General features: G+C 35.4%; 2 protein-coding genes across 8 annotated transcripts; both read right to left on the reverse strand.

The window, feature by feature from the left end:
- Positions 1-653: 653 nt before the first annotated feature.
- LOC147283739 (Leucine-rich repeat protein kinase family protein) lies at positions 654-16280 on the reverse strand. 6 transcript variants are annotated; one of them, XM_086245012.1, is made up of 13 exons: positions 16179-16204; positions 13662-13854; positions 13145-13315; positions 12477-12609; positions 12272-12343; positions 6950-7093; positions 6636-6707; positions 6448-6513; positions 5009-5079; positions 4777-4920; positions 4136-4477; positions 2261-2655; positions 654-1235 (listed from the first exon to the last, which is right to left on the reverse strand). In XM_086245012.1, exons 3-13 carry the CDS (start codon positions 13251-13253, stop codon positions 924-926), a joined length of 1860 nt encoding a protein of 619 aa, XP_086101138.1. In that variant the 5' UTR covers positions 13254-13315; positions 13662-13854; positions 16179-16204; the 3' UTR covers positions 654-923. The 6 variants fall into 6 exon arrangements, with proteins under 6 accessions (XP_086101138.1, XP_086101137.1, XP_086101141.1 ...); XM_086245011.1 differs by lacking the exon at positions 13662-13854 and having other exon boundaries at positions 16179-16280; XM_086245015.1 differs by lacking the exons at positions 13662-13854; positions 16179-16204 and adding an exon at positions 14087-14356.
- Positions 16281-17639: 1359 nt separating this feature from the next.
- LOC147283740 (protein PSK SIMULATOR 1-like) lies at positions 17640-27415 on the reverse strand. Of its 2 annotated transcripts, XM_086244664.1 has the most exons (12): positions 26823-27414; positions 26225-26550; positions 26016-26108; positions 25834-25924; positions 23453-23546; positions 22754-22851; positions 21867-21936; positions 21455-21558; positions 20042-20158; positions 18806-18882; positions 18628-18672; positions 17640-18487 (listed from the first exon to the last, which is right to left on the reverse strand). In XM_086244664.1, exons 1-12 carry the CDS (start codon positions 27105-27107, stop codon positions 17965-17967), a joined length of 1923 nt encoding a protein of 640 aa, XP_086100790.1. In that variant the 5' UTR covers positions 27108-27414; the 3' UTR covers positions 17640-17964. The 2 variants fall into 2 exon arrangements, with proteins under 2 accessions (XP_086100790.1, XP_086100791.1); XM_086244665.1 differs by lacking the exon at positions 20042-20158 and having other exon boundaries at positions 26823-27415.
- Between the last annotated feature and the right edge of the window lie 345 nt (positions 27416-27760).

A 27760-nucleotide genomic window follows, 5' to 3' on the forward strand; every position in this document is an offset into this window, starting at 1 on the left:
ATAATTACTTTCATATGTGATTTTCTTTTAAAAAGAAAACATTATAACAAATAATCAAATAAGAAACAAGTTTTAGAGGTATATGTCTTATTTTTTTTCTTTTTCTTTTCCACCTTTCAAAGCATAACCAAAATAATTCAAGCTGCAGTACATTGGTATGAACATTTATGAACCAATATGGAATCAGAAATTGTGGAAGACAGTGCAGGAAGTAGTGGAGGACATACTGTTATATGTTTTCATGCATAATCAAATTCAATTTTTTTTCGAAAATCATTGGTGTCATAAATATGTTGCATTACTCTTATCAAGAAAAAATAGTACGTGGCATTACAATAACAAAGTCCAAGGTGACCTTTGAGAGTGTTTCTGTGCAATTTAATTTTTGGACCGATTAGGATTGAATTAAATTTTTTTGTTATTTTGGATTTCTAATTAAAGCACAAAAAAAAAAAAAAAACAAGTTGTGGTTCAGTTGGAGGCCTTTGTTTTTTTTCCTCCTGATAGCATGCTCATGTTAATGCTAGGAAAAATTGCGATAATTTGTAAATTTCAGCGAGAAATTGACAATTTGGCATTAATAACAAGTATTTAATTTCTTTCAAATGCCAATCTAGAGAAATTTTGTCTCCAACTCAAGGGAAACAAGGGAACTTTCCAAAACAAAATTTAATCTGTAATATCTCATACCACATACATATCCACCCACAACAATGTCACAAGATGCAAATGTAAAGGTAAATACGAGATCAAAACTAATGTTTGGCTATAGCCCACAACTTTCTTTTCCTCCTCTTTTATCTTTTCACACACATATATATATACATGCATATACCATATATGATACAGTAATTAGTAACATTCGAGATATGAAGTGGAGTGTTGGGGTTAATTATAAATTAGTTCATGTAGGAAAAAAAAACCTATCTTGCCTTGGACAACTGTATAGCTTCTTGATCATGTGTAGACTCTTCAGCCCAGGCAAACTGGTGAGACAGAAGTGAGAATTCACGATTCCTTACATCCTCAAGCTGCTCCCACTCAGCCCATCTCTCTGCTAAACCCACTCCCTCCAGCAACCTAACCACTTCTGCCATTGTTGGACGGTCTTCGGGTGAGCTTTGAGTGCATAACAAGGCAACCTGGATGATAGTCTCAACTTCTTTTGGATCATGCATTTTCATGTTTCCATCCACAATGTCATCAAGCCTATTTTCTCTCTGCAGCTTCTTGATCTGTTGTAATCATATATACATCATTTAACACATCAAATAGAAAGCACCAACAGAACATTAAAGATGACAACAGTATTTGCAAGAAAGTCCAATGTGATGTAATTGAAACTTGTTTCCAAAATTTTAAGAGCTACATTGGAACACAGAATAAGATTGAAGTTACAGGTGACAATTTAAAAAGGACAGATGCTGAAAAAATCAAACAGAAAAAAAAAATTGTCTAGTTAGACGATATTAATCTGCCAGTAATAAACCTGAAGCTGATTCTTACAAACAAATCGAAATTTGAAATAATTGCTTCAATACTTCTAACAGTTTTATGGATTATAAGTGAAATTCTTCCATCCTTCTACGATACAATGTCCAAATTAATCATGTGGTTATGGGCTTATCTAAATTGTTTAATCCTTGTGTTCCTTAATTGATTGAATTTGTGAAATTAGTATTTAAGAATTTTTTATTAAAGTCTATTCACCTCCCTCTAGATGCTGTGTGATCTAACCGATAAGTTCGTTGCTGTTGAGAACAACCGACAAGTTCAATTTAAGAATGATATCAAATCTTGATCTTGCTTCTTGGGACTAAGACTAGAAACTGCCATACCAGTAGCATGTGAAGGCACCATTATGGAACCACATATAACTTTTTTTAATTTTTTTCCATGGTTTCTTTAACCTACTTAAGTACTACTTCTAACACCACGTTTACCCAATGTGAGACAAGTTCCCAGCCCAATTTAAGCAAATATTCCACATCTCTAAAAGCCACTCGTGCTTTTGGAGCATGGCATGCTTGACAATCTCATAAACTTAAGAATAGCGGCATGCTAATATATCACCAACTAAAAGGGGGTGCACTTATCGTTTTGTAACAATCCCATGAAAGAATAACTTGAGAAATTAACAGATAACAAAAGTGAAAAGTTGGCAGAAAGGGTTTGATACCATTTTACCACATAAAACAGCATTTGGTGTAGATAAGTCTCCAAATAGTTCAGGAAGGCATAAAGGAGATATAAATCTTACATGATCAAGAAGAAGAACATCCTCCTCTTCTTCAAGCCGAGCAAAATCTATGGCACGCTGACCAGTGACGAGTTCGAGAAGTGTGATACCATATCCAAAAACATCAGTCTTTTCTGACGATTTTCCAGTGGACAAATATTCTGGGGCAATATGACCCATGGTACCACGCACTTGAGTGGTAACATGAGTTGCTTTCGTATCAACCAGCTTTGCTAGCCCAAAATCTCCAAGAACAGGCTCAAAATTATCATCTAGAAGAATGTTGGCAGCCTTTAAGTCCCGGTGTATAATCTTAGGATTACAATGCTCATGTAAATACTCCAAGCCATGGGCTGCACCAAAAGCGATCTGTTTCCTTGTTGGCCAATCCAAGCCTTTCTCTCTAGGTTTTAGATCTAACACATATACCAGGAAAAAAAAATGCTAACAATTAAAATATTGAACAGTAGGAATATGGGACTCATGATATTCCAAAGAATCAATGTGATGATTAACTTTCGAAGGAACAACTATAAAATACCAATCATGTAAGCCCCGTCCCCACCCCAACCGTCCTACAAAAAATAGAAAAGAAGGGGGTGGACGGGCAAGAAATGTTCATGGCATCCTTATCATGAATATTGAGTTGTGTTGAAGAAATATAAATTTGGAATTTCAGAATTGGGAATTTGAATCTCACAGTGGTTATATAGGAATACATATGAAGCAGTTACAAAACATAAAAGAAAAGCAATGATTATCCAGAAGAGCTCATGTGGAAATTAGATTGCACCTCCTTCTCCATAAGTATGGGGTGGAGGGTGAGGTTGCCGGTTCAATACCTACTGGGTGTGAGTAAATTATCAAGCAAAACAACAAAGAAGTGGGGATTAGGGAGCTTCTAACAAATAAAAATAAAGATGGTATCTCATGTTATAATATGTTGTTGCAGAATTCTATTACTAAATTAAACCACCAAAAAATAAAAAGTAAAAGTACAGGTTTTGTCAAATGAAACAGAACTTAGCAACAACACAAAATATTTCTTTTGGGACTGAAACACTGAGATATATGATAATATGCTGACGTGGAAAGTAGACTATTGAGAACATATAGGGAAACAAAAAGAGCTTCACTGATGTTGCAAGGGATGATAAAAGGTTGTACAAATGAAAGAGCAGCAAATGCACATGTACACAGAATGCCATGCACAGCTAGGAAAGATATAGGCGGCCACAAAATCAAGGTTTAAAACATTTCTTCTGCACACTTAGTATAGTTCCTAGTCAGAACTGCAATAAATTTTTTATTTTTTTTATAAGAATTAGAACTGAAATAAATTAGATCTAGAAGTTCAATATTTCAATATAATTACAAGATGAAATGATTGTATATTTAGGGCAGCTTGTAATCCAAACAAGATCTTTTATTCTGAGAGATTTCTTACTCGGCGACCTTAACTATAAAGCAATGAAATAAAGGGGATACCCAATATACAATCATAAATCTGTGGAAGTACTCTTACTTTCTTCCCTTATTCATTTGTAGAATTATTTTTTTTTTTTTTAATTAAATCAGCAAGTTGATTCCCTGACAACATGTAAAATCTAAAAGATTTAATATCTTATATAGGAATATTGGGAAAATCCATAAACCGAAGCCAAAACTGCTGCATGAATGAGCATTGGTGACCCAGCCCCTTAACCAGGTTGTTCTCTGGTATAACTATGATTTACTAAATTTTCAATAAAATAAATAAGGACTTCGAACCACTTATCAAGCACAAACAACAAGTTTAAACCTTGAAAAAAATGCTTGTGTTGTAAGCCACTCATATTGACAAATGCAAAGAGGAAATAGAAGATTGGATCCAAGCATGCTCTTTTAGGGACATACCTCTCAAGCGATACGCAACACTAAGATTTTTCATGAATGGATAAACAAGGATCCTCTCTGATGAAGTTGTACAAAATCCAATCAAGCGTAAAAGATTCCTATGAACTGCAACACTAATGAGTTGTACTTCTCTCATGAATGCAGCCTCTCCACCAGGACTGTTATAATCTGTAAGGCGTTTCACAGCAACCTTTACGTTGTCCAAGAGGACACCTTTGTAAACTCTTCCAAAGCCTCCTTGTCCAATTATGTTACTTTCATCAAAATCATCTGTAGCAAGTTGAATTTCACGCCAAGAAAATCTTCTCAACTGCCCAAATGAAATTTTGCAGTCATCTTCACCTAAATTTACAAAACAAAAAAAAGGGGGAGGCGGGCAAGTTAGTTTGACAGGTTCTTTAGTCCAAGTAATTGAAATTTTGAATACAGTTCCTGAATAGGAGATACATAAATCAATCTTTGTAGGAGATTGCTTAGATATCTGATTTAATGAGCCTCCTTCAAAATAAATTTTTACTTCTGAAAGAGAGGAGATTGATTCCAAAAGCTTAATAAGGTTGAGATGATTTAAATTTTACATTTCCATAATGTTGCTCAGTACAGACTGAACATCCCTAGAGTAAAAGGTAATGAAAACTTACCTACAACATCAACAAAGACATCATGTTTTAGTTTGTGCATGTGATGATGTCGATATGCAAAAATAGCTCCAATTAAAAGGAGTATTGATGCGCCACAACTTGCCGAAGTTGCAACGGTTCCAAGTTTTGATTTCTTGGTTGAAACTGCCAAAATTTAAAATATTTAGGTTTTTCCTAGGTTAGTTAAACATAGTTGGTAAACTGCAACTGTAGAGTAGTACAAGGAAAAAACCTCGGAGAGAAGAGCCAGAAGCACAAGGCTGCTTCAACCTAGAACCACAAGTAAGATGCGTTCCTGTAAAACTGTAAGGACAACACAGTTAATAACAAGCCATTAAGCATATATAACTATAGGACAGGTATTAAAAAAGTTAAGCAAATCATAGAATATGCTTGACGAAAACATTTTATAATAACTGAAAGACACACCAGAATCAAGTAAGCAGTATAGGAACTATAAGAATTTAAGCATTTATTTTTTATGATAAATAGGAATTTAAGCATTTCAAAACATGGTCTTTATACATCCAAAAATGATAGTTATGCTTGATGAAACTATTATTTATATAATTTGTTGCCGTGAAGTAAAATCCTATACCTCCAACTTGAACTAAACTCTGTCTGACAATACCATCATTTCATGATAAAGACACCTTTGAATTTATCAAATATCTTTAGTGCAGGACCTCTGTCGACCTCTTAGTTAGAATTCGGGATTTTAAGTTGGCAGGTCGGCCTGGTCCTATACCTATACAGAGGAATGGAGAAACATGATGACAGGTGACAAAAAACTTGCCTAAATTCTACATAATTGTACTGTAGAGATCGACAAAAGTAAAGAGTACAATCGCCAATACAACCACCGAAAACTGAGCCACAAAATTATCCCCGCTGACATTACTCCCTTACTCCCCACAAAAGAGTACAACAGATGTTGACAATACCAAGTACATATTCAAAACCTATCACTTGATTCTTTGTCGTGAGTAGAACTTCTTCAAATCCATCAAAGTCTTGACAATTGTTAGATGAAGCAAGACACCACGTTTTTACTCCTTTAATCAAAACTATCAATTCCAAGAACCAAAAGCTTTAGTGCCAATGAAAAAGTCACCAGTTTATTCATTCACTTGAACAGTAGACAAACTATATAATTGCAGCTCTTTTATTTTGTGCACAAATCTCATGGATGAAAGAAACTCTAAACAATATACTCAACTGAACCAGTTGCTTATATACTGGTTTTTATGCTTAGTGGAAGCATAAATGTACCAATATAAACAACAAAATGAATCACACACATGAGGAAACAAAGCTTCAAGTGGCTTAGCCTGTGTGCGTGTGTATTTTGATAACTAAGAAAGGGAGGGCTAAGGTGAAAATGGTTGAGACCCACAGAAGAAACTCACACCTAGGCCTTCTACAAACCACAGAAAAACTTTGGTCTCTCACATGCTGACATCTTTATAAAGGCTAAATTTAATATTTCAATACTTAAGAATTTCAAGAGTTGTTAGTGCATAACAATCTCTGATGCACGAGAGTGCAAACACACACAAACACCTTTAACTCAGTAGATATGACGCACATTCATCATTATTACTGATGCCGATACATCATTACAAGGGAACAAATAGGGACATGAGAATCAAAGTTTCTGGTGGGATTTACTTGAATGTTGGAACGGTAAAGAGTTGCACTGGAATACTTCCGGTAAACTCATTAGATGAAAGATCCCTGTTAAAAGAATAGATTTATAAACAGTAAAAATTTGCATATAGTATGCAATCTCTGATGAACATGTGGTTAGATTTAAGCAATAAGACAAGCAACAGAATCCTGAAATAAGAATTGCTTACAGTTCAGTCAACCCAGTAATATTAGCCAGTGAATCCGGAATATTTCCAGATATGTGGTTACCTCTCAATATCCTGAACCACAGGTGAGATTATTAGTTTTTTGTTTCTTGAGAACAGAAAAGTGAGCAAGACTTGTTTACAAGATAAAACTTTCAGTATAAACAGTTGTCGATCACTAAGACAGATAAGACAACAGCATACGTGACTCCTATAGATCAAGGCAATTCCCAAAAAATAAAAATAAAAAGTATGCTTTACATTTATAAGAGAATAAGGTAGTCTGAATCTTTTATAAAGGGAAATTGCAGCCTTACAAATGCTTTAAATTGGTAAGTTGACCCCAAGTATTGGGTAAAGGACCTCTGAAATTATTATTTGCAAGATTTAGATTCTGTAGATGTGTGAGGTTGGCAAGATAATCCGGTAACACACCCGTTAGACTATTATTCTGGAAGTCCCTGCATAAAGAAGATTGTTTTATCAAAATTCATGACCATTATGCAAAATACTTTCTTCAGAAATAATGAACAACAACAATGATCGCATTGGTATGACTGCTTTTTATTATTAAGTTGATCTATGACACAGTTTACAATATTTAAATCTCTCTCTCTCTCTCTCCATCTTCCGCACTTAGAATCAGAGCACAAAACAGTGATCCAAATCAGGTTTCAATCATTGGAAATATTTCTGTTGCATTTGCTGACACCATCAGCCCCAGGGCTGGCATCATGATGATGTCAGCATGCAATTTTGTCTTCAAATCGAACATACTACCAGGGACAACTCCTCCTGGCTATCTCCTGGGGAAATTTGAGGTTGATTGAATTTTTTTTAGTGTGGAAAACTAGGCAATCTTTCTTTGATTCAGAAAGGGGACTGATTTGGGTTACCGTTGGATCTAGCCATTGTTAAGGTTCATGTTTGCTTGACTGAAGGCTGTAATATGCATCTCTGTGGGTTCCCATCAGTTTTTTGGTGTCTGGAGAATAAAAGAAAATCCAGTTTTTGTGACTATCTCTTGGTTGCTGTGTCAACAGTCAATTATTATTGAAGGAAGCCATTCATAGGTATTTTCTTAATTGTTCTTGAAGTAAATTTATGAAAATTTGACTTGAGTTCTCTCTCTTGGTGTTTATAATTATTTCAAAAAGCTTACTGTTCTTTGCACCTTGCGAAGTTGTGAGTTTGACAAGATTATGTAAGAGAAAAGTAGCAGACTTCGGAAGACACCGGTAAGGTTGTAGGGCAAATTATGGCCTCAAACGGCAACCATACTCCCCAAGTTACCACAGTAAACTTAGATGGCTGCAAGTAATTTAATTGCTTGGTCCAAGTCTGCCTTGCTATATACCAAGAGTAAAGTTAAGATGGGTTACTTTGGAAAAATCTAAGAAACCTTCATCTAATGATTTTGAGAAGTGGGATGCTGAAAATTCAATGATTATGTCTAGGCTTAGAATTCAGTGAACCAGAGATTGCTAGGAGTTATTTTTATTTGGGGACAAAAAAGGAAATTACTAATTAGCAAAGTTGCTGCTTGGATATATATCATATATTCTATTGTGAGAAACATGGCTTGGATTTATGAGATGAAGAAAAAGAACTCATGAAACAACGTAATGTGAATACCCTTAGCATCATATTATAATAGACTTCAGACTTTCTGGAAAGAACTAGATTACTATCAAAATTTTAAACTGAATGTTGTGCAGATGCCTCAAAGTTTCAGAAACTCGACACACGTGGCCATGTCTACTTAGATGCAGACGAATTCCTAGATATTAAATTAAGACCCAATTTAACTAAGAGTCTAAGATACAATATAGAATTAGTTAGCGTATATATAGGCTTATATTTAGGTTTTTTCCTTATTTAGCTAGAAGTTAATGTATTAGCTGTGTATTAGCTGTATTGTTGACTTACCTAAATGGTAATCTAGCTGTATGTATAAATATACCTTGAGATGAATGAAAATTTTAATTCAGCCATATTTTAATTTGGTATCAGAGCCCTAGGGTTTTTTCCGTTTAATTTTTTTTCTGACGCTACAGTAACGCCGCTGCTACAGTAACTCCGGCGCTACAGTGCTCCGCTGCCCATCTTTGTGTTTTTTTGCTGCAACCCTAATTCCCTTGAAGATCTGCAGCTGCCGCAACCTTCAAGAGCAACCCTAGCTCTTATCTTTTGTGGCTGCCTTGCCTATCTTCCTAAACCCTAGCCAAACAGCAATCTTAGTTCCTCTAGCCCTAGTCACAAATAGCAACCCTAGCCGATTCCTTGCTAATCAGCAACCCTAGCCATGTCTGATGAAGTACCAGCCCATTCGAACACCAAGTCTCCTCTGATTCCTGAGAGCAAGATGTCATCCACTGTGACCATTCAGGAGACCTCGTCTCCAATCCATATCAAATTGGATGGTACGAATTATCGCATTTGGTCTAAGATTTTGGAGATGCATGTTGCCGGCAGAAAGAAGAAGGGCTATATTTCAGGAAGGAAAGTGGCTCCTGCTGAGAGTGATCCGGCCTATGATGAGTGGGAGGCTGAGGATGCTTTGGTGAAGTCATGGCTTATCAACTCCATGACACCTAACCTCATGTCTCATTTTGTTCAGTGTGGTACAGCAAAGGAGGTTTGGGACGCTGTTAAGAGGAGCTATCTTGATGCCTCTGATTCTTCTCAAGTTTATGAATTGATGAAGAAGACTTTCCAATTACGTCAAGGTGGCCGGCCTCTCACAGAATACTACAACGAGATGAACTCCTTTTTTATGGAGTTGGACTATCGGAGGCCTAACGACATGGAGTGTCCGGCTGATGCTGAAAAGCAGAGGAAGTGTATTGCGGAAGATCGAGTTTATATGTTTCTTGCAGGTCTTGATCATAGTCTGGATCAAGTTAGCAGTCGTGTTTTGGCAACTTCTCCTCTACCGAGCCTGGAAGAAACATACTCATTGGTTCGTCGTGAAGCACAACGACAGGTCACAATGGGTGCTGAAGTTATCTATGAGGCTTCAGCCCTGATGATCCAGAAGAGCAATTCTCGACCAGCCCCTTCTGCTGGTTCTTCTGAGCCTGCTGCTCGCCTCTATACTCACTGCAATAGTTCCAAACATACAGTAGATGTATGTTGGAAGAAGCATGGTTACCCGGAGTGGTATAAACTTAAGCAAGCTGAGCGGAGGAATAGAAAATCTGCTCATGTCGCTATTGCAGATACCCCTACCCCTCCATCTTATGCTTCTCAGGTCTCTCGAGTTTCTTCTCAAGGAGGTAATTCTGGCTTGGTATTTCTTTCTTCTACTAACAACACTTGGGTTATTGATTCAGGGGCTACTGATCATATGACTAGTCATTCTTCTTTGTTTAAATCTCTAATGACTCCACCTGTTAAGTCTGTCAGGTTGCCAATGGAACTCCCATGCCAATTACAGGGGCCGGGACCATCTCTCTCTCTCCCACATTAACCTTGTCTTCTGTTTTGCTTCTCTCTCCTATAGCTTCAGCTTCAGATATTGTTTTGAACTCTAATCCTGTAGTTTCAGATTTGGGTTCTAATCCTATAGTTTCAAGTTCTACTGACTTGGATTCCCAAGTTGGTAGTCAGAGTAGGAGATATCATCTTCGTGATCGTAAAGAACCTGAGAGGTTGGGTTTCTCCAAATCATCTTCCAATGTTGTCTATCCCATGTCTGATTTTGTCTCTTATCATCGGCTGTCTAAGTCTCACCTAGCTTTTGCCCTTCAGTTGTCTTCTGTGTCTATTCCTAGTCATTTTCAGGAAGTTCTTGGAGATCCCAAGTGGAAGTCTGCTATGGTAAAGGAAATGAAGGCACTCCAGAAGAACTCTACTTGGGAAATGGTTGAGTTGCCCCGAGACAAGAAGACGGTGGGATGTAAATGGGTGTTCACATTGAAGTATAAATCAGATGGTACAGTTGACAGGTACAAGGCTAGATTGGTTGCCAAGGGTTACACCCAGACCTATGGGATTGACTATCGAGAGACCTTTGCTCCTGTGGCTAAGATGAACACTGTTAGAGTCATACTCTCTCTTGCAGTTAATCTGGATTGGCCATTGCGACAGTTTGATGTGAAAAATGCCTTCCTTCATGGTAATTTAATAGAAGAGGTGTACATGGATCCTCCTCCGGGGTTCACACTGAAAGGAGGTAAGGTATGTAAACTGAAGAAGGCCTTGTATGGACTGAAGCAATCACCGAGGGCTTGGTTTGGCAGGTTAAGCTACTCAATGAAGGCATATGGTTTTAAGCAAGCCCTGGCGGATCACACCCTGTTCTATAAACGGGATGGTGATGATATAACCTTGCTCATTGTTTATGTTGATGACATGATTGTTACAGGTAATAACTCGAGTAAGATTGAGAAGCTACAGGGTTATTTGGCCAAGGAATTTGAAATGAAGGATTTGGGAGTTCTAAAATACTTCTTGGGCATTGAAGTGTCTCGATCCAAACAAGGAATTTTCATCTCTCAACGAAAGTATACATTAGATCTCTTGGCTGAAACTGGTAACTCTGTCTGCGAGCCGGTTGATACTCCTATTGAGGTAAACCATGGTCTGGCTATATATCCTGATCAGGTTCCGACAAACAAAGAGAGGTATTAGAAGCTAGTAGGAAAGTTGATCTATCTCGCTCATACCAGGCCTGACATATCATATGCAGTTAGTGTGGTAAGTCAATTTATGCACAACCCGAGTGACCGACATATGGATCCAGTGACCCGTATTTTGGCTTATCTGAAGTCTTCTCCAGGTAAAGGTATTATGTTCTCTAGGCATGGACACTTGGATATTGTGGGATACACTGACTCCGACTTTGCTGGATCCAAATTGGATAGGAAGTCTACTTCAGGATATGTGTCATTTGTTGGAGGCAACTTGGTGACTTGGCGAAGTAAGAAACAGAATGTAGTATCACTGTCTAGTGCGGAAGCTGAATATCGTGCCCTTCATCATGCGACTACGGAGATTACTTGGCTCAAAATTCTCTTAGGTGAACTCAGGTATGGTCCTCAGAAACCGGTGAAGCTCTTTTGTGATAACACGGCGGCTATTGAGATTGCTAATAATCCTGTGCAGCATGACCGAACCAAACATATTGAACTTGATAGGAACTACATCAAGGATAACCTAGATTCTGGTGTGATTGAGGTTCCTTATATTAGGAGTGCGGATCAGCTGGCTGATATGATGACTCATGCCATTACTAGAGGATCATTTCATACATCGTTATCCAAGTTGGGCATGTGCGATATCTATGCACCAACTTGAGGGGGAGAGTTAGCGTATATATAGGCTTATATTGAGGTTTTTTCCTTATTTAGCTAGAAGTTAATGTATTAGCTGTGTATTAGCTTTATTGTTGACTTACCTAAATGGTAATCTAGCTGTATGTATAAATATACCTTGAGATGAATGAAAATTTTAATTCAGCCATATTTTAATTGAATTCATTTAGGCTCCAATATTTAATTCTACATTATTTCATTTCCAAATTTTAAAAGTAATAATCCTACCCATACTATACTCTTGCATTATATGATGAATATTGCCTCAAGTCACCCAAACATGAAAAAGGTGTGTACTTATGGATCAAGATGATGACTTACAGGCTAGCCAAAAATTTCAGCTTGGTAATTGATGGAGAAAGCGTTCCAGAAAATTCATTTGAAGCCAGGCTCCTGCAAAGTAGTACATTCACAAACTAAATGTACTGCGAAGATAAATGATTTTAAAAGAAAGCAATAATAATAAAATAAAACCAGAAAAATATATATTACATTGTATATGATCATAAAAGTTAGATGCACTCACAGGGATATGACATTTCCATTTCTACAAGTGACATGAGACCAGCTAAAACATGGGCTCACAAAATGATTATTCCAATCTTTTATTCGGCCCCTGGAATCATTCAGTTCCTTAAGCAAATCGATCAATGCTTCACCTGAACATTATCAAAATTGAAGAACGCAAACGGTAAACAAATTGCAATTGTTGAACATGTACTACAATATACCGCAAAGCCAGCAAACTAGTGGAAAGAAATTTTGTTTGTATTTTTTTTTTTTTTTTTATGAGACACAGACTTTGATTACATGAAAATAAAGTATTACATAGTACAATACAGTGGAAAAGATGTCAACTATCCAACAAGATCCTAGGTAACAAGCTTTGGGATATTATAAGATAATAATTGTGATATACACTGGATAAAAAATAGCTCTCTCTCTGAATTTTTTCTTTCATACAGCATGGTTCTAGTCCAAATGCTGGGAAAATCAGAACATATTGACTCAATGGTAAATAACTTTACTGGAAATTTCTAAGAATAATAATGCTAGAAAAGTAGTAAACAGGAATTTCCAAGCAAAGTATCATCTAAATCACATTCATGCATTGATAATGTCAGAACCAACCTCATTTTCCAAACCAGGAATAATTCTTCCTTAAACAAGAATAATAGTTAAATATCACCATACCTTCAACGTCAGGCTCACTAGATGCAGAAATGATTCTTAGCAGAATGAGAAACATTAGCCAATTTATGATTGGCTTAAAAGGATGCCAGATAGAAAATGATCCAGACATGTTAGTCTCCTTAACTACCGAGGAGTATACACCCAGACACCTCTAGCCTCTTTTTGAGCAGACTACATAAGAAACAAAGCATGTTCAAATTGAGCAGAAGAAAATATCCCAAGCTACACAATGAATAGAATATAAATGAGCATAGTTATTATGTTTTGGGTTAAACTCATAGCATTTGGTGTTTTTGAATAAAATTTAAGGGAGGGAAAAAGAAACGATGTCAAATACTGTGCATTTGGTGTTTTTGTATATGGTATATGAAACCCACGCATTGTCTACGATGTATTCTTCTTATCAAGTTTTCTTTAGGATGGCCTCCTTATCAAGTTGTTCTACTAAAATTTTAGAACACGAACTGTATTAGAAGTTTAGTCAAGTTGGATGTTCCACTCACTGCTCCATACTAACCAATATTTCCACAAGTTACCGGGGTTACCAATCCTTTCCCAACTTTCCTTGCCTCTTTATCCTAAGTATAGCAGTTTACTACAAATGTTCATGCTTCATACTCTGGAATCTCATTAGAATAGTTGCTTCATTGAACCCCATCAACGTTTAAGAATCCAGTCCAATTGGTTCCCACTAGGCCAATCAGTTCAGGCTTCAGCCAAGAAAACCACAAGGTATTTATTAGTGACAAGAGTTTTTAACTATTTCACATGAAAAAATGTGCACAGAAAAGGTGATTAAACAAAACAAAAAAAACTATCTTTGACGAAAACAAAAAACAAAAACCATTATCCATGAAAGTAATAATCAATTAGAAAATTGAAGAATTACTTATATAAAGCTAAATTACTAGTAGAACATACTAATATAAAGCAAAAACATACTGAGACATCTGGCCAACAGATTGCTGGTCAAATGGGGGTGAGCTGAAACAGATTTTTGGGACTAGAAAACATCAGTTTAAAGCAGCAATCTGCATTAGATAGTCCTTTGCTGTCATTGCTCCTGCCGGCTCTTTACATATGTAAATTCCTTATCAATTCTAGACTTGCACAAGCATCACATGCATTTGCCATCTTCAAGTTTTCAGAGAAAAATTCTGAAGTCTGATTGCTACACCCCTTACTTCATCGTCCTTTTAACTACAGTCCAACACTGAAAGCCCTGTTAGAGAAACATACCTTCTGTTTCAACCAGGAAGCACGACCCTGATAAACGGTAAAGACACAACCTAATTAATCTAGCACAGTCATGTCATCCCTAGTTATTTTGAGCATCTAGAAATTTAATTTTACTACTCGAATAGAATCTTAAGAAAAAAAGAAACCAATCAAGCTTTTCTAATAACTTCCCATATATGGTAATTTTAATATTTTGTAGTTCCAAAACCCAGACAGACTGAGTTCAGAATCACAGAACTATGGCAACTCGCTCTTACACAAATGCTCAAGATCAGCTGCCTATCATAGAAAGCTCCTAGAGAAAGGGGGCTCTTAGAAGCTCCTAGCAATATAGGACAAAAAGTAATGGCCGTAATCTTCCAAAAGGTAGCCTCTTAAATTTCATTTGAGATGAATTGTCATTTTTATACAAGTTCATTTCCTTTTCCTACCACTTTGTAAAATACTGGACTACCCTCCGCCCCCTCCCTGCCACTGCCAAGTACACACCAAGCTTTTGACAGATGAATCATGGATAAATTTTTGCGCTTTCACATATGAAAACTGGGGGGCAGGGGAGGAAGAACGCTAGGTTGCATATCATCAAAGAACAGTAAAACCAGTGTCAAACCCATGAACAATGTTATCTTCCTATCAAAATAAGTACGTTCTTTTGAACTGTTAGGGCCCAGCTTCTGCATTTCACTTTCTTAACTTTGACAGCAGACAATATCACCCTCTGAATAGAGTCGATATAATCAGCAGTTAAGAGAATTATGTAACAGTAGGATTATGGGAGTCTTAATTTTTTCTATAACTTTTCTGCTATACTGATTTGTGATTTTCCTATGAGTTTGCGGTTATACTGGTTTGGTTTTGGACATTGAAATATTGTGTAATAATAGAATTAAGGGAGTCACTTTTGCTATAAATTTGTAGTTATGTATTTAAGCTTCCCCACAAGTTAACTTTCTAGTTCCCATACTGACTTGTCCATCTGAATCATTCTTGCCGCATAAGCTCAGGACGCGACAGTATTGGCCACAACAAACCAACTACAACCCTCTGTCTTGGAAAACAACATAAAAAATGAGTTGCACTAGAGGCTCATCTAAGCAGACTATTCTTCTCCTCCCTCACAGGTCCTAGGAATTGACAGAGCAGATCTTTCTTTTGTTCCATTTTCGTTCTGATTTTTCCCTTAATATATATGGGCAAGTAATTTCCTAGCAGTTTGTATACGTCAGGGTGCTTTGTTGGCTTTCCATGCTCATTATTGTAATTTCCCAGTTTTGCACAAGAAACTTCTCCAAGCATAAGGGATTCTCTATTCGTTAATCTACTGTTAAGTTACTTAAGTATTTGTTTCCGGACTATGATTGATCTTACTGTGATTTGAACGGTTCTCATCAAAGAAATGATGTTATCAAAGTCCCAATTACTCTACCTTAAATTCATTTACAAAGTAAAAATCATTTGAGATTAAAGCTCCTTCTAAGTTGAATGAAATTTTGAATGCTTCCACAGTAAGCTAATAAATAGAAGACTTGAAAGACCTTATAGAGTAACATTTCGTATTCAGAGTAACCTGAAAAAGTAGTTCTGCACACAACACAGCAGATACCTATTTAATCTAATGCAGCAGCGATTGGAAATATTATCTCAAGAGCAGAATATGATGTTTTACAACCAGACCAAGTCCCAATATAAATACCCAAATCATAAAAAGGAAACAAGAAGAAGAAATAAAATAAATAAAACAATTACAATATAAAACAAATGGAAGATACAAAAATGAAAGAAAACAAAAACTTACTAGTTTCAGCTATAGCTGTTGCAACCCACCAGGAAACAAGATAGCATGGCTCAAGAAGGAGAAGAAGTTAAATAATCTAAGTATTGTCATGGCAGTGAAGATAGTGATTTGAGTGGTGGGTTAGTGCAAGGGTCCACAAACCACTGAGAATAAAAAAAAATTAATAGACAAAAGAAAAGGTGGAAATAATGAAAAAGCAATTCTTGGAATGCCAATGGCAGAGAATATGAGAGCTACTTGCTGTGCTGGTGTGGAGAGTGGAATAAGAATTGAGAATCCCACTAATTATTGGGTCACTGAGCTTAACATTGATAAGAACCATTATCTTCTAAGTTCTAACTTCTAACCAAATTTAAAAAAAAAAATTAAAAAAAATTTGGTTTACAAAGAATTGTTTTTAATAAAATAGTACTGAACAATTTTTCTTACATAGACCATGCCCAATGCATTGTCTTTTTTATTTTTATTTTTGGGCCATTGCCCAATGCATTGTTTCAACTTTCAAGTATTGTAACTTTGTGCCAAAAAAGGGTCCAACAATGCTGGGACCAAGCAAATGACACCCCACCACCCTCTTCATTGCTGCAGGCCACATCTTCATCGACGGCGACACCACTTCTCTTTGCCTCTTTCTCTCTTTATCTCTCATGCGTCTCTTTCTTCACCCTCACTGTATCTCTCACTATCTTTCTTTCTCTTCCCTTCTGTCACTCTCTTTATTAAAAGGAAAATATTTGGATCATTCTTAGGGGGTATTCCAAGGTCATCTTATCTTCTCAAATTTCGATTTCGGCAATGCCCGGTGCATGATCGGAATGGTTCACTTTTTAGATAACCAATTAAAGATTATCTCTGTAAAAAATTAAATCAATCGGAAATCGTTTGATTATATAATTGTTGTCAAGTAAGTAAAAAAAATTAATGGTTTTCAATTAAAAAGTGATTTTTTTACCAAACCGTTGATTTTTTCTATTTAATCAACAATAGTTATATAATCAAACGATTGACTTGATTTTTTACATAGATGATCTATAATAGGTGATCTAAAAAATGAACGGTTCCGATCATACGTCGGCATTACCAAAATTACGATTTTGGAAAGAGAGATGACCCAAGTAGTGTCCTTATTAAAATATCAATCTTATGTAGGACCTAAACTTACACCTTTTATCCAGAAACTACTTAATTCATTATCTAATGTGCAACATATGTAAAGTCAATCCAGCACAAGGCGACACAGCCTAAGACCCACGAAATATTCAGATCATGACAGATTTATTGTTTTACATAACTAAATTATATATATATATATTTTTTACAAGAAACTAGGTTAAGAGTTTTGTTGGGCTCCGGTAAGTATAAAGTTATAGGAACCGGATCCTCTCCTCAACTATTTCGGTGATATATAGATTTGGTGAGTAAATTTGATGTCTCTAGCATTATTCAAAAAAACAATTAAAATAGCATTATAAATAAAGTTTATAGTAAATGAATAAATAAAGTTTATAGTAAATGAACTTGTGCTGTGCACAAACTTACCCTTCAGCTCTATACACCCATTCAAAAAATTAGTCAACACTCTTTTAAGCGTAGTGAAAATATGAACAGTAAATTTCTCTTGGTGTTGTATAATTGAAACATCCTTTTTTTTTTTTTTTATACATCAGACTAGTTCCTGTCGAAGCATCCCTAGTTACTGTGCACCCAGAAACATCACCAAAATGAAGGCCCTTGTCCGCATGCACTACTTCGCTCCACAGGATGATAGTCTATAAAACCCTCCAATTTATCTATGTGAATCCAATCTATCTATGACATCCAATGCTTTTTCCTTGTCAATACCAAAATCAATGACAGGAACCCCTGAAGAGAGCCTATTGAAAGATACCAATTTCTTGCTTCCTCTCCTAGGTGAGTAGCTGCTACTCCTGCTCAATGTGCTATGACTTCTCAAACTACAGTTGACACTGTCAAAGTCCTGACTCTTACTAACTCCTGGAATCCGTCTTCTCTTACTCATATCCTGCAGCATCTTCTGGTCTTCAGCTGTTAGCATGGTTGACTGAGCACTAGTGGGAGTATCCTTGGGCTGCTGATCTGTTTTCAGGAGGGGCACGTCAGAAGTGGACTTGACAGGTGACCTCGTGCCCCCACCATTGGCGCTAGACTTACTTTGACAGACCAAATGGTGAAGCCACAACACTAGTTTGAGCACACAGGCTTCTGTTTTCTCCCTATTTGCGTGATGGAATGTCTCAATTCGAATCACATCAGTCTGCAGAGGAGCTGGCTTTCGGTTCGCTTCAGCACTATATAAATGAAAATATTTACTAAGAAAAATATAAAACTTCCAAAACAAAAACACCTTCCAAACACACACCAAAAAAAAAACGGTAAATGGTAAATGGTAAAATACAGAGTAAGAAAGGAGCAGCATATTGTTACTCACCCAGAATTTGCCCACTCACCTACCCAGCCAAAACCATGATGAGCTCTGTTAAAAGTTTTTGCAACCAAAGCAACAAAACGATAAATTAGTAACAAAGAGAAGTGATAAATTACAGCCACGAAAGAGTAGTACAAACACAGAAGATATAGCTGCTTTGCAGAACAGTTGGCCATCTTACTTGGCTGTGTTTGCGGCGATTGGAACAAGCCAGTGCAGAGTCCTTTCCATCTCAGCTTTGATTTCTGTAATAGTGAGCTGCAGGAAACATAGTAGAATAATTTAGTATATGACATATTCTCTTCATAAAATTATTGGCTACTGAAAAGCCAAAGCAGAAATGGCAGTCTGGAGAAAACAATCAATAGTTCAGTTATACACATTTAAAGTTGTATAAAGTTAAAACCTAAAATATAATCTCGAGCAATGATTATATACCTTAAATATTGAACCCTGTCAGTAATGAAATAAAAAATGGCAAAAAATCATAAAAAACACCTCATCTGTTCTTTATTGAAGAACGGACTATATAGATATACTGATATACATATATATTATATATATAATAGAGAGAGAGAGAGTGTGTGTGTGTGTGTGTGTCTCCTTCCAAACAGGGGTCCCTTTCTTAAGAAAAGAAATAAAGAAATAACCACATTATTGGTCACCATCATGCAATCAGTCTGATCTCATGATCCAAACCGTCCATTTTTTTAATTCCCTTAAAAAATTCAGCCAAATCGAAAATAGTTTAGCCATTTGATTATCATCATGATCATTTCATTATTTATCAAAAACATTGTACTCATCTATTTATTTGACCATAGAAATGACTAAAAGGTTTCCGACTTGGCAGAAGTTTACAGAGATGATTCTTGAAGTGGATCTAAAAACTAGACGCATCAGATATGGGTACGAACTGCAGATTGGTCCTATATATATATATATATACACAGGCCTCTTCCATTGAGGGATCCCTCAAATAATTTTATTTAAGGGATCCCACATGGGGCTCACTCCATATAGTATTTCAATGATCTGAATAGTCTATTTTTTTTAGGTCTATTCTCAAAAATCATCCTTACAAAAAATTAGACAAATCGGAAATCATTAAGCTATCAAAGTTTGATCAAATAAATATTTATTATCGTCTATTTTCTAGATCTCCATTCAAGGATAATTAAGACATATCGCAAACCAATTGATTAAATGGTGATCTCTCTCTCTCTCTCTCTCTCTCTCTCTCTCTCTCTCTCTCTCTCTCTCTCTCTCTCTCTCTCTCTCTCTCTCTCTCTCTCTCTCTCTCTCTATATATATATATATATATAATATATGAGAAACTTCAGGTGCGCACTTATGGACGTACACACCTAATGCTCTCTGTATATATATAGTTGAATATACCCAAATGAGATATTACCTCTTCTTTAACATGAAAAGACTGTAATTTGGAGCGTAAAGATGATTTTATATTAGGTGGCAAGCTCTGGTATAACGTATCCCTTGTATTTGGAGGCATAGAACTTGACCGAACAACCTAAAGGCACCAAAGAAAACTCAGCAAAAATCTTGAAAGAATATTTATGATATATGGAAGATGCATAATTTCATGTTAAAGTTAACTTATGTGTATTTTAAACCATACAGCTAGCAATTCAAAGCCACCAAGTGAAGCTTACGATTGATTTAACTTTTAATTAAAAGATACTATAAATTAAGCCAAAAAATTAAGTAACGTGAGTGCCAAATCAAATAACTCGACAAGGAATCTCCACAAACTATTTGTTTGATATAATATACGTTATTAGTGCAATGGAGAACATCTAAGGTTACCATGAGCATGTCCAATGCTCAAGCCATTCTAAAGAAGCCACTTAGAGAGTAAATACAAGGTAACGATACACTTGCTTTCAATCATGCTTGGCAAAATAATCATATACCGGACACCCTATGAGCACCATCCCTTCTGTTTCATTTGGTATAAAGGACTGCACCAGCATACCTCCAGACTCCAGTACCAGTTACTAAAGACAACTATTAAATGATTTGAACTTCAAAATATCTTTACCTAGTATGCTGACTTTATATATATTATATCTCAATTCCAATTCTTGGTATTATAAACTGTCAATAGAAAATGTCTACTTTGTAGTTAAATACTTTAGTCGCTCTTATACAGTTGTTTTGTACAAGTATATAGTTTTTGACAGTACTTTTTTTCTCCATCGAATCTGAAATGTACACGAAAGTTAATGGAAATATGTCATTGTGTCTGTATAACTCTCTAACTCTACAAACACCTTATGTTAGTCAAATTTAGTAATAACATTTTAAGGTACAAGTCCTTCTGAACACTCTAAACCGATAGGGAAAGCACTCCATCAAACCGATAGGGAATTTTATGTTTACTTAACAAAAAAAAAAAAAAAAAAAAAAAAAGGAAAAGAAACAGAAACAGAAAAGAATTGCTCATGTTACCAGCTTTTGAACAGAAACCTTCCTCTCTCAGTAATATGGCACAATTATCCTACCTCCCTCAACAATGTGGTAAAGCATTCTTGAATTCAACCTACATCATCTCCTCCCTCATCGCTCACATTCTGAAGCATATTTTATTATTCACAAGTTCTAGACATCTTATGTTTCAGACTTGTGGAATCATCACCCCAATCTCTATTATATGTCACTCTCAACATTGTTCCTTGTTAATTTAAATATTCCATCAGGTTAAATCAGAATAAGTCAAAACAGCTAGAGTAAGTGTAACTTCATATTGTTGTGGATTCTGTAAGATGTATAATGAAAAAAGACAGAACAGAGATAATACACTCACAAGAGTATCGATTTGGAGAACTATATTTGCATAATGTAAAGAAAGGCCAGCAGGTCCCAATCTTTGATAATCGCTCCCAGGTCCCTCCACTGGTCTATGACCATCTGCATATGCCGCGATGAAGAAGCATCACAAAGTAAGAGGAATACAGACCACTTTAAAAGAAAATAAACTTTCATTAAAGGAATATTACTATCAGTTATTAAAAAAAATTATAATATCCTGACAACCATAGCGAAAGCTAAAATAGGTTTTGAAATTGCACAGTAGTAGCAATTGTTACATAATGTTTTAGAAATGATCATGAATTTTTTTGATAAAATAAAAAGAAATTCTTATGGAGCTTGAAACAGTATTCTGTTCAAAAATCAAGATAAAAAATGCATAATTTAGGTTCTGAACATATACATACCAGCACCACCAAAGGCAGCATGTATCTCCAGATGTAAAAAGTGGACAATATCAACAAGCTTCTCCATCACCTGTATTGCAAAGTTTTTTATTTTACAAATTATAAGCTGATACTTGTATGCCATTCCTTGTTTTATTTAAGTAGAGAGTGAACACTGATTTAAATTGATCATGTCAAATGTATTACCAGATACCAAAGCAAAGAGATATAAAATAAATGTATAACCAAATACCAATACAGTGCCAAAAGATGAAATCAAAATCCCAATGGACATGTATTGATCTTGTGCTGATACAAATTTTGGATATGTGCAGAGATTTTCAATTTACAATTATTTTACCATCTTTAGTTTAGTTCTTGTTATTTGTTCTGTGGTCGGGAGTGCAATCAACAGTCAAAAGTTATGATGCAACGTATATCAAAGGAGGAGATGTAGACTCTAAAAGACTAATCAAAGACAACAATAAAGCTATACATGGTTTCCAACAGTACTCAAGAAATATCTTCCTATTTTAGGATCTTGTTTCCTTCTCCTTTTTAGATTGCTTGGTTGTTTGCTTTTGAATGATTAAACTTTATTGTTCTGGAGATTAGAGTATTTAATAACTTATAAATTTTGACAATTTTTAATATTTTTAAGCAGTAAACTAAAAATAATTTTCTTATGATCCAATTAACACACGAGAAATTCTTAATAACATTAACTTGTGCATTGCATGGATTTAAAAATTTAAAAAAAAAAAAAACAAGATAATAGACAGTAATAATATGAAAGCAGCCATAACAAACAAAGAGGAAAAGACAGGTCTTGGCAACTGATCAGTTAAAAAATATATATAAAAATCAGTGCCTCCAAATAGCAACTTAATGAAATTTTCCATCGTTACCTCTTCCATACTTTTGGACCAAAGCGACTTTTTCTTTAAACTTTTAACTACTTTCCTTTGGCTTTTTAGTTCTGCCCTCAAGATTGAAAGGCTATCACCTATGAAAAGAACAGAGACATTAAAAAATTAATATAAATTATTTAAGTGACCCTGTTATTAATCAATATTGGCAAGCATTGACCACTCCACATCAGAGCATAAACCATTACTCTTTCACATGCACAGAGTAGAACATGGTAACAGAGTCTAGGGTCTCAAGTGTAAGTTTCATCTCTATTTTAGACAGTGCACATCAAACAGAGAAAACAAAATCCATTACAGTCACTTTTGTGCTCAAATATAAAGTAGATGGAAAGATAAAAGAGCTAGGAGACAATAAAATATGTGAAGAGAGAGTTTTTACTTCGCTCATCACCTTATTGATGATGGGTGCAAGAAAGAAATTCTTACTTATTTTAGGAGTGCGTACAAGACTAAAATTACATTTATTTTTTTTATTATTTGAGAATTTTTTTTTTTTAGGGTTTAATTATTATGTCATTGCAGTACTTTGTAATTCGGAGGCATTTATTATTTTTGGAATGCCTTTATAAATGGTCCTCACTATTCAAAACAATCCTATGCATCTAGTTAGCTCTGCTGCAGTTCAACTTCTACAAACAAATGTCCAAACAATAAAAAGAGTAAGCATTTCATCACCTCTTTGAGTGGAAACTGAATTATCCTCCTCCTGACGCTTGCGTTCATAGTCTTGTTCGAATCGATCCAATGCATGAAAATCATGGTATAAATCCTGTGTCCAAAAGAACATTAATGTTTTGCTTCTTCAAATATTGAATCACATAATAAGCTCATTGCTGGATACGGTACTTGAAGAGGGCATAAAGGAAGAAACTTCCACAAAGTACTCTTTTAGTTCTTGTGTGGGTTAAGTAGAATCAAAATCCAATACCTCAAATGACCTTTACAGATGCTCTAAACTCTTACTATTTTTCAATAGAAACGTTTAAGTTAAAAATTGTTTTATAGCTAGTCGGCACTCAGAATTGCAAGGGAGAGATATTTTCCCAGGTCAACATATTACAGACTGTGGGACCAACAATCAAACAGGTTAAACGAGAGAAATAAAGAGATATTCTGAAAAAATAAATAAATAAATAAATGACTACAAATCTAGCAAAATGAAATATGCATATCTATGTGTGTGTGACTGTGTGTGTGTGTGTGTGTGTGTGTATATATATATATATATATGCTTGCAATCAAGAGCCTTCCTTCGTACTTACTACATGTATCACTCAGGACTATTGATTCACCAATAGAGACTTGACAAGTCTTTGACCAAAGCATCGAATGTGATACTGATTATATTCATTATGAGTCACATAAGGGGTATGATTAGATTAGGGGTTGGACAAATAGTATTTGTGCCCTAATAATATAATCAGTACATGATATGGAAGAAGGACCATACTGTATTGCAATTACAAACGAATAGGTTCATTGTCAATTCGACTTAATTTGGGTAGCCATGACACATTGCTAGATGACTACCCGAGAATCAATACAAGGATATTATTAGTTCTCATTAAAGAAGGAATTAAATTGTGTTTTGATTCGACTTTCTACTGCCATATTGAATGCAACCTAAAGGTCACACACATATAGCAAGTGTGGTGTACTTAGATGAAAAAGGCAAGACTAAAGGTTAACTAGTCAATCTGAACATAATTCAGCATACCCATGGAAGTCATAATTAATTTGATTAATTATATGACTTGGGCTAGTGCTGGACTGATTAGTTAAAGTGTTAATCAATCAATCCTAGGCATTAATCATCAAATGTCAAGGGATCTTTATAGAAAGTCAAAAATATTATCCATCATTCATAACATACCCGTTGCTAGCATGTCATTCATTCTTTGCTTCTTTTGAATTGAGATTTTACCTTACAAAGAAATTTAAATGAATTTGAAAATGCAGAGCTCACTTCTTTTACTATCATTGTTAGAGAATTGTCATATTATTTTTGTTAGAATAAAAAACAAAATTGTTGGCCCACATCCTAACAACTTAAGCTTTTGGGAATAGTGGTAAAGCAACAAATTTTTTAACAAAAGTTCAATAACATATTTTAAAACCTTCCCTATTTAAATGGGATTTTGTCCAGTTTGAATGGGATTTCAATTATTGTGCAACTTAAGTTCTTAAAATACCCTAACGAAGAAATAACAGTTATTATGCTCAAAAAACACATTTTACATGCATGTTTTTTACAATTTGTAGTTTTGGAAATCATTCATAGAGATCTATCAAAAAGCATCCATAATAAATATAAGATTATGTATGAAAAAAAAAAGTGAGACACATACATCATCCTAATGTGAAAAATGATTTATCTTGCATCGTGTTAATGTATATGTGTGAGACAGATGCATTTTTCTAGTGAAACATATTGCTTGGTACACTTTCACTACATGGTAGATTTAATTGTGTTTTGGATTGATTTAGTGGAAATTTAAACCAATATGTCAAAACCATATTTTGGGTAGTTCATCATAAAGATTTGCGTTAATGCATTTTAGTTAATGTTGATATTTTACATTCAATTTTGTTCTACTTATTGCTTCCCATATTTTTTAAAGTATTTTTATGTTTAATTATCATCTTCCATTTTACTTGAGTTGTTTCACTTTACTCACATTAGTTATTGGTTTTCAGTATTTTTTTTTTTTCCATTTATATTTAGTGATTTTACAAATTCTTCACTTTTGTTGCATTTGTAAATTAAGCTAGCGATATCTATGAATTAAAAAATGAAAAATGAAAACAAAACAACAATAAAAAAAAGGTTCTAAATGGCACTGACAAGCACATTTCCTTGAAAACAAATCCCCCATCAATAGGTCGCTCAATCATCCAAAGGATACTGAAAAGCAAACTAATCTCTATGCAATCAATTTGAATTGTTCAAGTGATGTATATAACTTTACTAATTCAAAAAAGCTAACTTCCATTCTGCAGCCCATAAAAGGAAATACAAAAATGCTTTGTCTCTGGTGAAACAAGATGATACGTACAGCGGTATACTGGACCAAAGTCATCAGTTGCTGCATCACCAAATCGGCCTCTCCCTTCAAATGCTTTTGAGGTGTAAGCTCCCTGCTGATTCTATAGATAAAAATAATATGTCAACAAGAAATAATATGGCATAAAAAATAAATAAGATGTCACCAATTATAATGAGGACCAAGTATATTACTTGTCAAAATATCGGTCCAAGTTGTGCCACTGAGGATCTTTACAACGATTTCCAAAACGAACCACCTCCCCCGAAAAAATTTGTAACTCTTCCCTATAAATCAAGGGTAAATTTCTATAAAGGAGATATACGATAAAAACCATTTGAAGCTAACTCATACACAGAATAAAGGGAGATGGTAAGTATTTGCCACTAGATTCAGTATCCACCTTTTGTCAGCTGCAACAATCCTTAACAGTTCATCCATATCTTTTGAAACTAAATACTGCACACCTTCTGAAAGAAGCACCACTTCTTTCAAATGCCTAATACTTCTTTTTGAAAGGGATTGCATAAGAACAGAACCCTTAACAATAGTGTTGGCAATCTCAAATGCTATAATTGCAATTTCATTTCCTTTGGCTGGTGCTGCAGAAGCAAACCCAGTACCAGCATTCAAATTTGTCATGCTGCTCCCAAGTGTGTCCAAGACCTCCACTGCCTTTCCAAGCCCAAGAGTACCAGCTCTGCCTAAACGAGAACTCACCTCAGAAACCTGCAATATTGCAACTCATTAATTTTATGGCAACCCATTAAAGGTTTTCAACATTACAACATTTATGTAATTAAAAGCACAATGCAATACTATTCTGAAAATTAATCCCACATAGTGTTTGTTATTAATATTACCAAAAAAATAATGGGAAAATTAAGTACCCACTTAGCCACTATATACCAAAATCTCCAGCAGAGCTTACCAAATACCAATCATACACAGAGACAAATATTAAGCAATATAATTATATGGGTTGTCAGAAATGGACGAACCTTATGCTTAGAGCGAACAGACCCAGACTTGTGCGAAACGTAGCGCGGAATCCCATCATAGAAATCGTCCGGAGTAGAAACTTCATACACAAGGGGATTCTCATTCTCAATCTCATTCTCTAGCTGCTTAGGCTCTTGCAACTGCATATCCATGGCCGGAGGCGGAGTCAGATCGGTCTTCTTCAAACGTGACTTGTTGTAATCACCAAACTGTGGATTGGCATTCCAAGCCTTGTTGTCGACATTGACACTCCTCGGCCTTGACTTCGAACAAAGCCCTCCCATCGCAAACCAGAGAAATTGAGATTGGAATTGGAATTGGGTTTTGGGTTTTGGGTTTTGGGTTTTTGGATTGATGAACTGATGATGATGACGATGAAGAAGAAACTAGGAAGGAAAAGTCCAACAGCAGCAGCAACCAGAAGGCAGTCCCTTTGGGTCTTGCTATTCGACGATGAAATTTGATTCCTACTTGGAATAATAGTAATAAAAAAAATGCAACAAGAAATGCATAATAATTGGATAGAGCAACGCAACGCACTCAAACCCATTGGCGGCTTAGTAGACGTCTGCTCTCAGAGACTTGAGACAGAGAAGTGGTCAATGTTCAAACTTTTTGCGCTGACCAATGTTCATATTCAATTGTTCATTCATGGCCTATCTGTCAACCACCGGCTTCGCTTGCCAAACAACGTATTCCCCTTCTACTTTACAATGCCACCGTTGGATTTGTCCAAACTCAATCCTAGCCGTACCAATTTTCATGCCATTTATCACCAACTCATAGGGGAGATGCCCCATAATAGGGTCTATACCCCACTCTCTCTTTAATCAGATTTTAAATGAAAGTGGCCAAAAAAAAAAAATCAGATTTTAAATGAGAAGAAAAATGTAGGCTAAACTATACTCTTTTTTGTTCTTTCTAGTTTATAGGTTTA

Source organism: Dryas octopetala, chromosome 5 (assembly GCF_963921425.1).
Source record: "Dryas octopetala chromosome 5, drDryOcto1.1, whole genome shotgun sequence".
Classification (NCBI taxonomy): domain Eukaryota; kingdom Viridiplantae; phylum Streptophyta; class Magnoliopsida; order Rosales; family Rosaceae; genus Dryas; species Dryas octopetala.

What these genes read in the sequence shown, in the direction of transcription:
- LOC147283740 (XM_086244664.1), bottom strand. Translation starts at nt 27,107, where the DNA reads ATGGGAGGGCTTTGTTCGAAGTCAAGGCCGAGGAGTGTCAATGTCGAC. An exon ending in TTCTCCAAATCGATACTCTT is followed by an intron (nt 20,159 to 21,454) that starts GTGAGTGTATTA and finishes TGGTGCCTTTAG; the next exon opens with GTTGTTCGGTCAAGTTCTAT. An exon ending in GGTGAGTGGGCAAATTCTGG is followed by an intron (nt 18,488 to 18,627) that starts GTGAGTAACAAT and finishes TCATTTATATAG; the next exon opens with TGCTGAAGCGAACCGAAAGC.
- LOC147283739 (XM_086245011.1), bottom strand. Translation starts at nt 13,253, where the DNA reads ATGTCTGGATCATTTTCTATCTGGCATCCTTTTAAGCCAATCATAAAT. An exon ending in CTTACCAATTTAAAGCATTT is followed by an intron (nt 6,708 to 6,949) that starts GTAAGGCTGCAA and finishes CCTGTGGTTCAG; the next exon opens with GATATTGAGAGGTAACCACA. An exon ending in TTCTGGCTCTTCTCTCCGAG is followed by an intron (nt 4,921 to 5,008) that starts GTTTTTTCCTTG and finishes AAATTTTGGCAG; the next exon opens with TTTCAACCAAGAAATCAAAA.